General features: G+C 45.2%; 1 protein-coding gene across 1 annotated transcript in view; it reads right to left on the bottom strand.

The window, feature by feature from the left end:
• KIAA1217 (KIAA1217 ortholog) overlaps positions 1 to 17,589 on the bottom strand; it is a 305,103-nt gene that overhangs the window by 35,573 nt on the left and 251,941 nt on the right. The window contains 3 exon segments of the mRNA XM_030321322.1: positions 5,696 to 5,862; positions 11,965 to 12,014; positions 12,530 to 12,634. Of these exon segments, the coding sequence (XP_030177182.1) occupies positions 5,696 to 5,862; positions 11,965 to 12,014; positions 12,530 to 12,634 (322 nt within the window).

Below are 17,589 nucleotides of genomic sequence, written 5' to 3'. Positions count from 1 at the left end.
TTTGTTTTTACACTAATAAATCTTCTGTTAAGTCCATTCACAGATATTGTGTTTTTCAGCCCTTGAAAGTTACACTTAGATTTTTAAAAGAATTTTGTTTCTTGTCTCATTGTGTTCATGTTTTTCTTTAAATCCTTGAGAATAATTATTATAGCTGTTTTAAGGTCCATGCTGCTGTTCTTGTTATTCCTGCCATTAGTGGTTGATTTCTATCAACTGAATTTTCTTAAGGTTATGGATCACATGTCTAGTAATTTTTGATTGAGTGCTAGGCAGGCAGTTTTGAATTTTGTTTTCCTTTACAGATGGAGTTTCTCTGGCAGATGGTTCAGTTACTTGTGGATCATTTTTGTTCTTTAGAGGCTTGCTTTTAAGCTTTGTTAGGGTGAATCTAGGGTAGCCTTTACTCTGGGACTAGTTTAGTCCTAAAACTGGAACATGGTTCTTCTCTGATCTCTATTGAATGCCCCAGGTGACCAATGAAGCCTCTTTAGTCTTGCTTGTCAAAGTATGAACATCTCCCAGCCCTGTATGAGCTCTGGGGATTTTTAATCTTAGAGCTTCCTACTTTGTTTTTGCCTGGCTAGGTGGTCTTTCACACTACACATACGTGGCTTATTATTCAATAACAGAGCACAGATTTATATAGTCTTTTCTCTGCAGAGCTTTCTCTTATTTGGTACTCAACTCCACAAATTCTAGCTGTTTTAGCTCTCTAAATTTTCATCTTATCTCCTCAATTACACTGTCAGTGCTCTGCTTGGGTTATTGCTTTCCACATCATGATCTGAAAAGTGCCCCAGGCAGAAAGCTGAATTTCACTTCTTTGCTTTCATACTCCTAAGGATTACAATCTGTTGTAATGTAATGCCTGGAAACAGTTGTTTCACTTTTTTTTTCCTCCAGTTTTCTAGTTGTCAACAGTGGGAAGGCAAGTACAGTTACAGTTACCCCTCATTCTGGAAGCATAAATTTATTGTTGGGGCGCCTGGGTGGCTCAGTCGGTTGAGTGACTGACTTTGGCTCAGGTCATGATCTCATGGTTTGTGAGTTTGAGCCCCGCGTCAGGCTCTGTGCTGACAGCCCAGAGCCTGGAGCCTGCTTCTGATTCTCTGTCTCCCTCCCTCTGTCTCCCTCTCTGTCTGCCCCTCCCCCACTCATGCTCTGTCTCTGTCTCAGAAATAAACATTAAAAAATTAAAAAAAAAAGAAACATAAATTTATTGTAAATGCTATGCCTTAGGAATAATGTTCTTGGCCATTAAATATTTAATTAAACCAAATAAGCTGTCCCTATCAACATCAAGAAACTAGGAAACTACCTGAAACTAATTTCACCCACTTCTAATTGGACAATGTGCCTCACATACTCAACCTTGATTTCTTAGGCAAAACCTAGGACTATCAGTCTAGCCCACACTGTCATATAGTGGAACTAACTTCCTGTTCAGCGGTGACACTGAACAGTGGTTGTACCACAAATCAGGAAGTTTCATGATGATAGCCAGACTCCAGAAGGACTCCTGGCTACCTGGTTAATTAAGTTCCCCAGGCTGTAGGGAACGACATATAAGATGCCTGGTGACAACCACATGTTACCTGGGAGATGACTCCCCACCTTAGACAGCCTCCATGTGACAGTCTACCTAGGGCTTGGTGCATTGCCTGGCAGCCTACTCATCAAACCCTGAACTATTTCCATTTATTATTTCTGCCCAATGGGTAAAAATAGATCTGCTCACATGGACCAAACTGTAGTGTGCTTTTCTCAGGGATATACATTCCCATGATCATTTTTTGGATGATAAATGAGACTCTCGCACATTTCTATGAGGCACTATCTTATTTAAAAAGCCACCTTAAGATAACACTATTGAATTATATCATTTCAAATACAAGGTCTCTGTGTACTGCCATGTTTCTTTTTTGTGTTGGTATTTTACCTCCTTCCTCTCTTACGAGAGCACAGTAAATTCTCAGTAGTCTTAAAAATGGAACACTACGTTCAGAACCAGCCCATTTTTTAGAAATTTATCAGGAGGCAGAAAAAGGAAATAGGAACCAAGGGGAAAAAAAAAAAAAACTGTGAGAATTAGACAAGTAAGACGTATTCATTCTCTCTTTAGGCCAAGTCCCATCTGGCCCTTACAGAACTTGTACCATATCTTCCAGAAGCTTCCCTCTCTCCTCAGCCCACAGAGAGGGACACAATTGCAGTCACTTCAGTGGATATGGGATTGCCTTGGGAAAATCCAAGTACTGTGGCATTTTCGAAGAAAGATGTAGCTCATCACTTAGGAAAAGTAAGCTTTTTCTAAATCACACCAGAAGAGGTAATGGATAAAGATAGTCTTTTGAAGGGAACATTTGTTAGGTATAAGGCCATCTATCTGTTTCTATTATTGGCAGCTAATTGCTGACCCGACTATTACCTTGGAAAGTTCCTATGGCTCTTGTATCAATTGTAACTAAGTAGAGAACACGTTCTATTAGCCACTGGGAATGAGGTGCATTGTTAGAAGCCAGGGCTTTGAAGTCATTGGGTGTTTTTCACACATACAGGGTGGTGGGTACCCCATGTGTTTCTGCTTCACTCTTGTGATAGCTGACTGAGATCACAACATTTCCAAGAAGCATCTCAATGGACTGAGCATTCATAATACCCAAGAGCAATAGTTCTTACCCTGGAGCATTCTAGAGTCACCAGTGCCTGGCCCCTGGTTCACATCAATGAAGTCAGACTCTAGCAGTGGTCCTCAGGGTATTAATGTTTTTGTTAAAGGCCTCAGGTGATTCTAGTAAGCAGCCAGGATTAAGAACCATTCTCTTAGACCAATAATTCATGTGAAATTGGAGAGCAGAGAATTATATGAATAGAGCTTTAGTGGTTTTCTTCATCTTCTGCTTAGGCTCCTTTTGCCTCCCTTGACATTCTTTTTGCCCTACTTAAATCTACCCATCCCACTGTGTCCTCATCAAATTTCTATTCCTGAGAATAATCCATCAATTCTGAAAATAAAACGCTCAAATAGGATATGCTCTACCGTCTAGGATTTTCCAGTGATTTAATTATCTAATTACTGGAGCCGGCTGCCAAGCACAAAAGATTTCATTCAGTTTCACTATTTTATAACACAGTTCAAAGAACATTTGAATTTCTAATTTAATTTTTGTTCTTTCGAGACTCTTCTGCAGAGTTTCGTATATCTCTAATGATAGTTCCATTATTGGACTTATAATCACTTTGGGGTTACACTTCTTTTTTAGTGTATAATACATATGCCAAAGGAGAATTGGTGCTGAGATAGCTTAATTATTCTAAGCTGTTTTTGTCTTAAAGAGACTCCCCTGACTGAAAAGACAGAGGCTTGACAGGGAAGAAAGCTGACAGGGACACAGGAAACACAAAGATTTGGTAGAAACAACAGCCGTCAGGTTAGGTAACAAAGTGTTTAGCCTTCCCTATGCGTCTGCTCCTTAGAACTGCACAAACTTCAAAGCTCAAGAGCATGTCGGCGGCTTGTTCTTTATACCCCCCGAAGCCAGAAAAGCTGAGCAATTCTGGGGCAATAAAGGAACTCGCATGGTTAAGATAGCATTCCCAGACCTTGACCGAAGAGTTGCATTGTTTGAGGAGCTATGATTCCAAAACTCAGCAGCCACAGTTCAAGGTCTGCAAGGAGTGGCGGGTTGTGGGCAACTACCCCGACCCCCACAGCCAGCCAGGAAACCAAACAATGCCAGCCGTCACCGGGGTGATGCTACAGCCACACGCATCAGCCTCCATATCAAAGGTGCCACACTTCCGAGGTACTTATGCTAAAGCAATTCCCCCTCCTCCCCCATACCAACAAATGCTCACTTTGGAAAACAGTAGGTACCACCATACAAACAATATTTAGGAATTTTTTTGCCCCGAGGGTCTAGGAAGGAGCGATCATTTCCAAATGGCCAGAAGGTGGCGCTCACAGGCAGAAGCAGCGTGAGAAGGGGCTTTACCCTCCCCAAATCCCAGGTAAGATTAACCTGGGACACAGCAGACCCATTCTGGCCTGCACATTTGTCATTCGACCTGCAGGGTACTAAATAATTGGTTTTTAATTACTTTCCAACACTTTTAGAATGAATACGAATAAATCATACGAAACCTGTGTTTCCAGAGAGAACACTGGACTCTAATTCTGTCAGGTTAAGAGCTGGCTGGAGCTGAGTGGTGACTGACCTTGAGAAGGGCCAACTTGCCGTTGTCCCTCCTCCATTTCACTTGTTACGTTACTGCCTGGACACTGTAGGCAGTGGACTTTGTCACCTGGCACACACCCTCAGCCCAAACCACGCACTCCACCACCACAAAGTGTATTTAAAATTGCAAAGTGAGGCGAAGTTGACGCAGAGGATGAGGAACGTCACGGATGACGTGACTCAGAAGAGCACTGAAATGACTTCGCCTGGGATGTCTAAAGTATCTGGGACATTGCCTGGGAGACAGAGTAGCCTCTGGAGACCCGAGCACTGAGCAGTGTGGTCTGTTCTGACGGCCCTCACGGTCCAAGGTGGGGCCCCCGGGCAGGGCTCTCAAGTCAGCTGCCTTTCTGTTTGTTCCTCGTAGATAGAGGGCGAGAGGAAGTCGCCACTTTAGCTTTAATTAGGTGGTGAAAAATGTAGGGCTCAGGCCACGAGTGAGCTGAAGAGAGACACAATCTGGGGCGTCGAAGCCCTTTCCACGTTGCAACTCCCTTACCAGCCCAGGAAGTTCCGTCCCCCTGGCTACTGACGATGCCATGCTCCCTGTGGCTGCTCAAGGTTTCCCAGTGGGTTGACTTCTACCAAGGTTTAAACGAGCTTCTTGAAGTCAGGGAAGATGCCTGGGTACTAAGCCAGCACTATACCTGCGGTGATTAACCCACCACCAAGGTAGGGGCATGAGGCAGACACGTGAACCATCTCACAGAGATCTCACAAAGCGATCTCATAAAGAAATGCCCACCCCAGCCCCTGATACTCGGAACCACCAGATACGCTATTCTGCTTCAATGGATCGATGGGACCCATTCACCAAGATTAGTGACACAAAGGGTCGTTTTCCCTCTCTGCTGATTCCCAGGCGGTTCATATATTCCCGAACAATGGAAAAAGGGAAGGAAAATATTACGGAACACACAATCCAAATAAAATGCAAATGTTTCCCTCAACAAATCTTCCACGAGGGCTTCTTTTCCTTACGAACTCATCTTCTAGTCTAAACTCGTATTTCTAAAGACACCATAGTCGCTTGCAAAAAAAAGCTTAGCTTTGTGCATACTCGTTGAAGAGAAGCCAGGAGCCGAAACCCTGCAAGCAGTAAGTCTTAACTGGCTATTACAATGCTCCACAGGCTCCTCTTTCTAGCCCTCCTCCAAAAAACAGATGTTTAATGATTTTTTCATGTGTAAAAGCATGTGTAGCTTCAAGAAGTGGTTATAGATTGACTCGAGTTGTGATGAAAGGCTCTAGACCAAGATGACGTGTTCAAGAGAGGAAACCGTGCCTTTAGGGTGCTACTCTTTATGTCTTCAGTTAGCCCTTAGGAGGGAAGGGTAGAGAGAGCCCCGGGAAGGTGCTGAGTGGCTAGGGTTGTTGGAGGTGAACAGGGAGGAGAAAGCGGATTCTGGGGAACTAGGACAGAAGACGTTGTCCACAAGGAACTCATTCAGTACCTGAAGCTGTCGTATCTGTTGGAGCTGGAGCTTGAGTTCGGCCACACTCCGCCTCATGTCAAGCAGGCTCATGTGCATGGCCGAGGTGCCGGCAGGCAGGGGCTGGCTGGGTGGCCCTGAGGACTCCAGTGCGCTGACAGTCTTTCCCCCAGAAACATGGAGTGTTCCTAGGAGAAAAGAGTAGCCAAGAACCTAAGCATCCCAGAAAGGAAAGTCTAAATCCCATCCCAATACAGATTACTGGTAAGTCCTTCATTATGAACAAAAATTTTTTAAGTTAGGTTGGTCCTCTAAATGGGGAAAAAAAGGAATTGGGTTTAAAATTATGAAACATTCATGCATTGTTATAGTATGTGGTCTGTAAATGTCACATCCTAGAAGGCAGATCATAGGACAGTAGGTATAACATAATGCCACATTAAGGAAGCTAGCTAGCTGTCTATCTTTTGTCTGTCTGTCTGTCTATCTATCTTCTTTAAATACACAGGTTTGCACAGAGCAAAGATTAGCTGTATATATAACAAAGTGTTAACATTCTCTCCAGCTAGTAGTATTCCATGAGTTATGTATTTTTTATATTACTACTTTTTGTAGTTTTAAATCTGCATAGTGAGTGTGTGGATTTTTACAACAAAAATATAAATTTTTAAGCTTTTTTTAAACATTTATTCATTTTTGAGAGACAGACAGAGACAGAGCATGAGCGGGGGAGGGGCAGAGAGAGAGGGAGACACAGAATCGGAAGCAGGCTCCAGGCTCTGAGCTGTCAGCACAGAGCCCGACACGGGGCTTGAACTCATGAACCATGAGATCATGACCTGAGCCAAAGTCGGATGCTTAACTGACTGAACCACCCAGGTGTCCCCAGAAAAATAAGTTTTTCAATTCTGGGACCTAACACAGTGCTTATATGACTACTTCCTGCAGGCAGATGTATCCTGAGAACAGGCACTTAGTTCGGGGCAGATTCAGCCAGTCACCAAGGGAAAAGTAAAAGGAACAGGATACTCTCATGGACCTCTTCAAGGTTTTCAGACCAAAAGAAGCAGGACTCCTGCTCACATCTCCTTCAGTGAGAAAATCAGGTATGGTACAAAATTCTCTAGGAGAAGAATAAAAAAAGGCAGCAGAAAGAAACTCTTCCTAAATCGTTTTCTAGCTGCCATAAACTTGGTCTCTGTGGGTCCAACTTAGACAAGCCTCGTGGATTTCATAAGTCCATCCGGGAAGGGCCTGATTCGACAAAGTGTGCTTTAGGAAATGCCTCAAAAAGGATCCCAAGTACCACTGACAGGATCAGCAAGGTACGGGAATCAAAAGAAAGTGCTGTTGTATTTATAGGACAGTGCAATTCTCTGGAATAGGCCTCCAGAGTAGACTCTGAATTCACATTACACACGCACATATACACACACGCACGCGCACACCGTCTTCTGGTTAGCTCTCTTTTCTGCAAAGGACAACGTGGAAGGTTGGCGATAGGCTGGGCAGGCCTTCGAGGACAGAATCCTGTTGTGCCTCTGCACAGTCTGAAGTGGACGCAGCACAGGGGCCTCTCTTTCCATCTGGGCTCAGCAACCAAGGGATCCCTTCCCTCCCCAGCACACACAGCTGTCCTCTTGCTTGGTCTCAGCAATGCCAGTGAGAGCTGACGGCACACCGAGTTCCTCACCCCTAGAGGACCACTTTCCCAGCCCTCTCGTGGCCCCCTTGCGGAAGTCAGGATCACAGAACAGAAAGCATCATAGGGATTTCCAAAGGAACCCCAGCAAAGCAGACAAAGAGCTGGTCTTTGTATGAGCTAACTCCTATCATCACCGGTCGCGGCTCCGACCAACTTTTGTCTGTTCCCCCTCAAATCAAAATCACCCCCAGAAGAGCAAAGTGTTCCAAAGAATATTCTCCCAGGGGCACCTGGGTGGCTCAGTCCGTTGAGCGTCCAACTCTTGCCCACACCATCGAGGTATTTCTCCAGCGAAAACGATACGGTGCCAGCTAGCTACCTCGCGTGCGGCATTCAGGACTGCTCCGCTATTCTTCAGTCTGGGAAGGCACCCCTTCCTTCCACCTCCCCCGCCTCCCCTTACACACCGTGAGGACACCACAGCGCTCACGACCTCCTGCACGGAGGAAAAGCCGGAGACCACATACCATCTGTGAGAGCTGAATGCTGAACGCTGGTTTTAAAAAGTACCTCTCGCCACCAAATGTCTTTATGGAATCTCCACTCATTTGTAAAATTTCTTCACCTCCAACCTAATCCGCTAAATCTGGCTTCTAACTCCATCGTTCCCTGAAATGGCCACCGGTCAGGGGTCACCCCAACAGATGCTGGGCTGACACGAGATCTCCTTGGCGTGATGCTGGGCTTTGTCACTCATTTACTTCTTTTTCAGTCAGTTTTAACTGTTCCTATCCCCTTTCTCCTTACCTTTCTGCTGCTCCATATTGGTCACTGTCTTTTCTGACTTTTCCCTCAGCCAACCCTTTAAATCCTGGTATGTTTTCCTGGGACTGCTTCTCCTCTCCCTGGATATATTTCCACCTGCAAATGTCTCCCACATCTTCGTCTCCAGCATCCAGTTATCTTCAGATGGACGTACCAATACCTTCCCATCGCTTCCGGACTTCTCCACAAGCAGGTCAAATTCATTATTTCTCTTCATCTTCTCTAGACCTCTGTCTCTGTAGGTCTAATTTTAGCCAGTGGCACCATTATCCTCCCAATGATTTAAACCACAACCCTGGAAATCACTCTCAGTATCTACTTCCTAGGTGTGTAACCTCAGGTAGGGAACATGACCTCTTTCTCTCTCAGTTTCCTCATCTGCAAAATGGACAAATGGGTAAATTGTGTAGGATAATGGAACCAACGCAGGTGAACTGCTTATTCCAGTGTTTGGCGCAGACAGAACCCCCACTGCAGTTAGCTGTGATTATTATTTCTCTGAGAAGAGGGGGCAGGAGTCTCTGCCAGCCCCCCCTCCTCACTTGGAGGGTCAGCAAGTGGAAAGCCTGGGGGAGCAGGTGCCCTGAAATCTACGGATGGACCTGTGATTGGCGGGTGGGAACCTGAATGTTAAATGAGTCCCCTTTCAGAGGAGACGTGCACAGGATGTGTGCTCGCCACGCCCACACGGGAGGTGCTCGTACTCTGCTCCCAACAGGCCCGGACTGGTCCGGAGAATCAGGGTGCAGTCTGCAGACCTCACTCCTTTCCGTGCACTTCGCCCTTTCCAGGCAACGCCCACCCCCACCTTTCTCCTACCCAGCCTGCCCTTAGGTCATTCACTTCAGTCAAGTACTTTGTAATGTGAACCTTATTAACGCAAAGATGAAGTGATTTTAATGTATCCTGTTGTGACAGAAAGAACACAGGTTTGGGAACTGGCAAGACCGGCCATGACTTCTACTAGCGAGCAGTGTGGCTCACATCTTCCTTAGAGGATTAGATGTGTTCAGTGATATAACATACAATATAAAACATCTGGTATGTCCTTGAAATGGGAGGCTCCTTCTGTTCTCTTCTATCCACAGTAAACCAAATATTCCTAAAGTAACGGGAAATCTGGGTTTCCGTTTTTTGGGTTTTTTTGTTTTTTTTTTTTTTTTTTTACGTTTATTTATTTTTGAGACAGAGACAGAGCATGAACAGGGGAGGGGCAGAGAGAGAGGGAGACACAGAATCTGAATCGGGCTCCAGGCTCTGAGCTGTCAGCACAGAGCCCCATGCGGGGCTTGAACTCACGGACTGTGAGATCATGACCTGAGCCGAAGTCAGACGCTTAACCGACTGAGCCACCCAGGCACCCCTGGGTTTCTGTTTTTTATTTACCCTTGGCCAAATGAGCTCCTTGACTTCTCTATAATTCCCTGGACTTGTCTACAGAAGAGGGATTATCCTTTTTTGTCTCGTAGCTTACTTCCTAGGATTCTGGAAGAATTAATATACTTTGCACCCCCGTACAAGGCTGTTATGGCCACGAGAGCCCCGTGGACCACATCTAGCCCTGACACATTAGAACGAGAGAGACCAAACCCAGCAGAGACTCGGGGAACAACGCGCGTGCAGTTGCCAATGGCGTCATAGGCTGGCTCAGCCTTTCAGAGGAGAAAGCTGGCAGCATGTTGCCAATGCTACTAAAGCTTGTCCCTCTGGACTTATTGATTCCACTTTGGGAAACACATCTCAAGGAAGTTACACCTGTTCCTCTCCCCTGGTTCTAAAAGAGACAGGGACAAAAATTTTCAACACTAAGAAATGAAACAGCCTACATACCTCTAAAGAGATTGGGGCACCTTCACACAAAAGGATGAGGTAAAACGACAGGTGGGACCGTGTGGCTGTGGGTCACATGTGGGGCCATACACTCAGTCTTCCCATCTGGAGCATGGGAATGACAACTGTGCCTATCCTGCGTAGATGTGTCAGGAGCTAATGAGTTCACGCATGAAAAGCACTCAGAACGGTGTGGGGCATAGAAGAAACACTCACTAAGTGTTTCCCATGATGAGCGTGATGATGTCACCAAAAGTGAAAAGGGGTAAAGGGACAATGTAAAAGAGCACGTACGCATTGATTAGAACAATGGTGTTGGGTACTCATCATTTCTAGAATCGAATCCAGAGGAACGGAAGGTTGCAGTGTTCGGTAGGCAAACTTTGTTCTCCCCAGCTTCACTGAGACTTGATCGACACACAACATTGTGTACCTTTAGGATGTGTTGATTTGATATACTTATATATTACAATATGATTACTACCACAGTGTTAGCTAACACGCCCATCATGTCACATGATTACCATTTCTTTTTTGCGGCAAGAACATTTAACATCTATTCTCTTGGCAACTTTCAAGGGTACAGTTGAGTACTGTGATCTGTAATCACAATGCTGGGCATCAGATCCCCAGAACGTGTTCATCTTCTAAATGGAAGTCTGTACTCTTGACCAACACCTCCCCGCTTCCCCCAACCTTCAGCCCCTGGTGACCACCATTCCGCTGTCTGTTTCTATGCGTTCAGTAGATTCCTTTTTTCCCCCTTTACATTCATAATTGGTGAGAAAATAAAGGAAGGAATGAATATCTCTCAAACAAACTGGCAATCGTTCTGAAGACAGGTTTAGCAATTTCCGCTAAATAATTCTCTGGCTGAAGCCAAGGACACCAACAAATCCCATGAGGATTGGAAATGCTGGACGCCCAACCCTCCTGGCTTTACAGCTCAACTGCCTGTAGTCAGCTAGGGCGGAACCAGGTCTAACAGTGGACTCAGCTGAAGTCCCAAGGTCTGTCCATTCTACCATGCTGCATGACACTCTGTGGCTTCCCCAAATTAGGGGTTTCACCCAACCTGCCACATGCTTCCTGTGTAACTCACTAGCCAAACATGTCCCTGGTCATGATTTCTATTTCTAATCCAACACAAGGGAAGATCTCTTACTCTTGAGAGGAGGCCTGCTTTGAGCCTGCGGCAGAAGACGCACATTAAATATACCTGGATAGTAGGGGACTCCACTGGGCATATAATTGGAGCTGCTTTTGGGGGGATGCTGGCATTTAAAAAGCTGGACTTGGTCCAAGCACACCTTCTCTTCCCACCTCTGTCACTGGCTCCCTTCTTGCCCGTTCCCATTCTCATCGCACAACCTTCCAGTGGCTTCACTTTTTGCACTAAGAGTGATGTCTAAATTCCTTACCACGGCATTTGCTCATGCCTCCCCTCCCCTCAATGGCTCTTCCTCTCCCCACTCACTCACCTCAGTCCCATTCATCCTTTGGGCCTCAGCTTATGTCACTTCCTCAGGGAAATGTCTTAGTCTAGGCTAGCTCTGTGGATGAAATCCTCACCCTGCGCTTCTTCTTACCACTCAGAATTACTCGTCCTGTATCTGTTTCTCCCCCCGGCTTAGGAATTCAGACAGGCAGCCCTGTCTGAATTATGCCCACTGTCTTTGCCCAGTGCCAGGCACATATATATTTGTGGGATGTATGGCCATACACGCGTGTAAATGAAAGAAGAATGAATGAATGAATGAATGAATGAAGACGGAAGGGAGAGGACTGAAGGGCTTAGGCCATCTCCCCTCCCCTGAATGAATGACTCATCTGGAATTTCAGCGTTATGCAGGGAAGGTGTGGTGGGTCAGGCGTCATCCAGAAAGCCTCTGAAATCACACCAATTAGGCGACTTAGGGACAGGTTAAATGCTCCGAAACAAGCCAGAGCTCACCAAAGGCAGCCTGCAGAGGCTCTGAGGGACACTTACCTGCACCATCTGTGTGGCTCTTATTGGCTGTGGATTTCATCATTTTCTCGCTGAATAAAAGAAAAAGAGAGTCAGCTATACAGTTTCCCAAATGCCCTTTTTCTCCCCCCCTTCCATTGACTATTCTAAGCAATCAGCAGCAGCTAGTGATGGTATTAAGCAATGTGTTTTAGCATCAGCGTCACTATCGGCCGGGACGGAAGAGGCTTCCCAGGTATGCGTCTGACACTGCCGGTGGAATGCGGCTGAGGCACGCTCACGACTGTCGGATGAGGTGGATGTGGAGACGTGTGGATGGCGCTGGCAGGCACTGCACAGTGGTCCATGAAGCCACATGCACTCTGGGAAACCCACCTACCCTCCTTGGGCCAAAGTGTTACCTTGGACCAAGAATTACCGGAAGGAAAAACAAACAAACACACACACAAACCACGATTCATAGAGATGTGCATATTTTCAGCCTTGAGATGATTACAAGGAAACGGATTTGAATGAAGGAATGATCTTAATGATTAAAGAGAAACAGATCGAATTATCTGTAATTGGTTTGCTTTCTTCTTTTTACCTAGACGCATCTTTGCTATTACTCGTAATGGGCCCTTTAAAAAGCGCAGACTGAACAAGACCAGTTAAACTGGCAATCTGTTTCTCCATGGCTTGCATCCTCTCTCTGGAAAACAAGAGAATGGTTTGTTAAAGCTATATTGGCTTTCAGACTGGTTTGTCTGGGTGAATGATCACCTGAGGGTTATAAAACGTACCACCTAGGAGGCTGGCAAAGTTCACCCCATCCTGGCTCAGGGAATGTTGCAGAGCCGACAAAGCCCTGCTGAGTTCAAGAGTCGATGATCAGAGGTTAATATTAACTCAGTGATCTCACTGAGAAAACACCGGTCAGATGAGAAACGGGCCTTCTGGAAAATCGAACAGCGCCTCCTTCGGAAATGATTCTGTGTGCGCGTCGTGTTTTTGAGGCTTTCTGCCCAGCTTTCGCTATTTTCTCTCTGGCACCAGCGGTGTCCCAGGCCAGCTGTGGCCTAGTGGCACAGACTTCCAAGCCGTCCTCGTCAGCTGGGAGGCTGCTGCCTGATTTTGGTGTCAATGACAGAGATGTTTGTGGAGAGTGGAGTGATACTTGCTTCATAGCCCAAAAGCAACACACGTGAATGTATTTTAAGGAAAAACATGATTGGGATCAATCTCTTCACTTGGGGGTAGGGGATGCTCAATGTAATGTCATAGGAACCTTAACCCGGGGCCTTTTACAGGATCAAGTAGGAAGACAAATATCCCTAACAGCTTCGGTCATCTTAAGACACAAATGAAGAATCCCCTACACAGTTATGTCCCCTACACAGACACCGCACGTTAGTGTTCGGGGCCCTTTCATGCTCCATCACAATTCATCGGGCCTTTGAAACAGGCTCACATTTCTGTACCTTGGACAATGGCAGTTTTACAGAACGATTAGCATTGTTTTCAATACATTATACACACGTCACCACAACAAAGTAACCTCTACTGAGTAATGGGCAGCACAAATGTGAATTCAATTACCCTTATGTGGTAGCTTAAAACAATACAGGGAAGAGAGTTGAGAACAGTTTGAATAGTGTGGGCACCTCGCCTGCCAACATATCCCATCAGCAGATGTCAACTTGAGACAGAGAAGTGAACCCACTCTTCTCTGTGGGTCTCCGCCCCACAGACCTCTGTAGTGTTAGCAACAGTGATTCCTGTACTACAAATGGTATATGTGTACATCGTGGCTTTTAAACACAAGCCAACTTCTTTATCTGGTACCCAACGGAAAAAATCACTGTGGTCTGTTCCTCCTCTAGAAAAAAATAATCGGTTAAGTTGGACTAATTGAGAGATGATGTATCTGAATCTCAAAGTTCATGGCAATCAAGAGGATTTTTAAGGGTCATTTTGTCTAGACACAGCCTTTAGGCCTTGCATTTTGCCTTGGGAGTATAACCTTTAGCGCGATATGAATCACTGAAGTTAATTTCCCAATTACGAGTTTCTGACTTCACAATTTCATGCATTTTCTTTAGCTTAAAATGGATCGTTCTGTCCCAAGACCGAGTTTCTTGGATGTGAGTCATACAGTCTGAATAGTTACTGGTTCTGAACACGATAAGGAAAAAAAAAAAAAACCAACTGATGTATTAATAATATGATCTCTTTGTTCTAATGGTATGGAGAGGAGAAATCTCAAATAGTCTGAGCCGAAATTCCATGGAAGGGCTTTCCAGGTATTTCCAGGCAGAGTAGTGAAGACCAAACATCAAAGCTGCAGAACATTTTGAGTCTTACACCTGTGCTCTTGGCCTTGTCTCTGCCATAAGACAGAACATGTGCCAAAGAGACAAGTTAGTAAGAAATTTCGGTCAAGAAAACAGGTTAGTCAATATCCAACGGAAATCCCAAGCTTATCAGACCCATATCGCAAAGAAAATATGGGTGGTGGTCGATCATGCTGCCTTCATGTGGGAGACACAGCCTTAGTCAAATGGGCTCGTGGGAAATGAATGACTCCCAGCAGCCCTGCTGAGCACTGGATGCAAGTCGTCCAGTGCCTCCATTCTTCCCACGGTAATGCTGGAGTCAAGCTCATGGCCCTAAGGGTGCAGGTGCATTCAGAACCACCTTGAGATGTACTAGCTTATTCAATTCTAGGAAAATGCAAAGGATTCCTTCCTTCCTTCCTTCTTTCCTTCCTTCCTCCCTCCCTCCCTCTCTCTTTTTTAAGTGGGATGACATTTTTAGAGTCTAGGCAGCTTTGGTTAGGGAGTGGCTTAAAACAGTCCGTGAAGCTGGAATGTGGGATAGGAAGGCGCAGTGACAACCTATCCAGACACGACGACAACAAAGTTAAGAAAGAGAAGAAAAAGGGGCCCCGTGGTGCTCAGTTGGTGAAGTGTCCAGGCTGTGATCTCGCGCTTTGTGAGTTCGAGCCCTACATCGGGCTCTGTGCTGACAGTTTAGAGCCTGGAGCCTGCTTTGGATTCTGTGCCTCCCTCTCTCTCTGCCCCTCTCCCACTCACGTTCTGTCTCTCTCTCTCTATCAAAAATAAATAAATATTTAAAAAAAAAAAGAAAGAGGAGAAACGGCTAAGTCTATGACTGTAGGGAATAAAGGAGAATCTGACAGGCGGAAATAGCATAAGAGATTCTAACATCACCCAACCTGATTAGGGCCCAATCAGTGTTCCCTCTGATCATTGCTCTCTAGTCACCACTTTCATTACCCAGTTTAACAAAGGAGGGCAGCAGCACAAAACAGCAAGCAAAGCACCTGAATCATTCCAGGTTCAGAACACTGCTCAGTCATCATCACGGGTAGAAGTGCAGAATGTTACAGCACAGGTTGGGTCTTCTCCACATGGGTGTCCATGGGGCTTCCTTCTTACACACTTTTGGCTTTTTCCTTGGCTCAGTGGGTACTTGGCTTCTCACTGGGCTCCCCCCCTGACAAGGGTTTTAGGATACAGAGAAAGACAATACCTAACCAGCACTCCATTCTTCTTTCCTCACGGAGACATGATGCGATTAAGTCAAAATCGCAAAACTGCCTGGGGTAAGAGTTTGGGTACCGTGGAGCCCAGCCTCATACCCAGTCCTGGTACAGACACACTTAGTTCTCCCTTTTGATCTGTGAGGATGGTCGTGAATACTCCCTGAGTGGCCTCCTCCAGGCTATTTCACTGGTGGGGCCACCAGGAAGGAGACATGATCTGTCAGAGCCTTGAGAGTTCGGAACACTCGAGCCTGATGGCCAAGAGGGAGCAATTCTCTCCCACTGTCCAGGAAACAGCGGGGAGGGTACACGACCGAGGCATCACACGGACCGATTTGCACATGCGTGTCCCGCTGCCTCGGCCAAACCCGCTTTACAAAAATACAATTCTTTTGACACATGGTAATGAGAAAACTTTTTCCCTCCTATTTAATCATCAAAGTGTTTCTGGTTTCAGGATTCATTTGAGGGAGATTATCTGATTTATAAATTCATAAATAAGATTGTCTTTCCATTTCATGGTTGGTAATCTGGAAACAATTTTATGGTTTAACTAAATTACAGCAACTGGAAACTTATGCAGCCTTCTCCCATGATGAAATGTTATGAAGGATGTTTTAATGTGAAAAGGAAAAAAGAGAAATGCAGTGGAAGAAAAGAAATTAAATATGACCCTGTCATTTAATTGCAGTGGCAATTTTGTATGATAATCGTCAGAATATTAAAAATGCTTAAGCTAATTCTTGCCAATATTGCTTGGTTTAAGGTATTACAGAACTGGTATAATTACTGTTGAAAAGATGGTTTAAAAGTGATTTCATAAACCATTTTGTATCATTCCATAAACCATATTTATGTGATTAGGATGTATGGTTAACTAGTCATTTAGTGCCGTAAAGTCAGCTTGGCTGAATGCATCTTCTTGGGACCCAAGCGTAATATTAATAAAAAATTCAAGTCCAATCCAGGGAAAGTGCTGATCCCAGTATTTAAATTCCCTCTGCTACAACCAGCTTTCCCTGCAAACCCGTGTCTGCCTGTGATGAAGCAAAACCCTGACTGGGCACAGTCTGCTCTTGTCTTCAGTGAAGTTCAGGGAAGGAAAGAGTCTGCATTTGAGGGAGAGAGGGAGACACAGAATCCAAAGCAGGCTCTAGGCTCTGAGCGGTCAGCACAGAGCCAGATGCGGGGCTCAAACCCACAACCTGTGAGATCATGACCTGAGCTGAAGTCGGACCCTTAACTGACTGAGCCACCCAGGTGCCCCCATTTATACAACTTCTTGATTCAAATTTCCACCTTCGCCATTTTTTGCCTAGAGACTTGCCTTTAGGCTGACTGAGGCCTCGTTAAACCTGAATTAAGTCCTTATCATTGTACATCTAAGTAAATTAATGGCTATTAAAAAACAAGTGGGTGCGGCAACAACTAGGAGACTGGTAATTCCTCCATAATGAATCCCTAAGGATATGGTTTTAAATATGCAGAAGTGTCAGGGAGCTGATGGAAACCAGTCAGGCGAGCTGACGGGATCAGCCTCTGTCGGAGGCGCTCACCTTCCAAACCAGCTACCAACGCTGAAACCCACTGGTGCAGGAGAGTCAATTACAATGACATTAACCAGGGCTGTTCTTCTGGGAGTGCTTACCAGGTGGCCAATCAATTCATTTCTAGTTCTAATATTTTGTGACTATTTTTGTGTTTGGTTCCTGCTCATCCCGTCATCTCTCTCTCCCCAGAAAGTCAGAAACACAGTCAACAAGTCACCAACAAATGTTTCTGAGCACTTAATATGTGCTAGGCATGGAACAATCCGCTATGAACACAGGGGTGAATAAAGTACCATCATTCCTTCACAAAGTCACTTCTTTTTTTTCTTTTCTGGGAGAAATCTAAGTGAACTAAAACCCTTTAGTCTTGGCAGTGACAAAGGCATTTTCCAGAGCTGAACAGTGAACAGGCTTAAAGCTAGGCGATGCCCTTGTTTGCTCATGCCCTGATTCTCTGGTATGAGGGGAAAAAAAAAAAAACCCCAAAGTAATTAAAGACACTGTTTTCAGAAGAGTTCAACAGAACACTGGAATTCAAATTATCTGAAT

This window comes from Lynx canadensis, chromosome B4, assembly GCF_007474595.2.
Source record: "Lynx canadensis isolate LIC74 chromosome B4, mLynCan4.pri.v2, whole genome shotgun sequence".
NCBI lineage: Eukaryota > Metazoa > Chordata > Mammalia > Carnivora > Felidae > Lynx > Lynx canadensis.
Note: the sequence above shows the minus strand (reverse complement) of the source record. Positions and strands in the feature narration are given on the sequence as shown.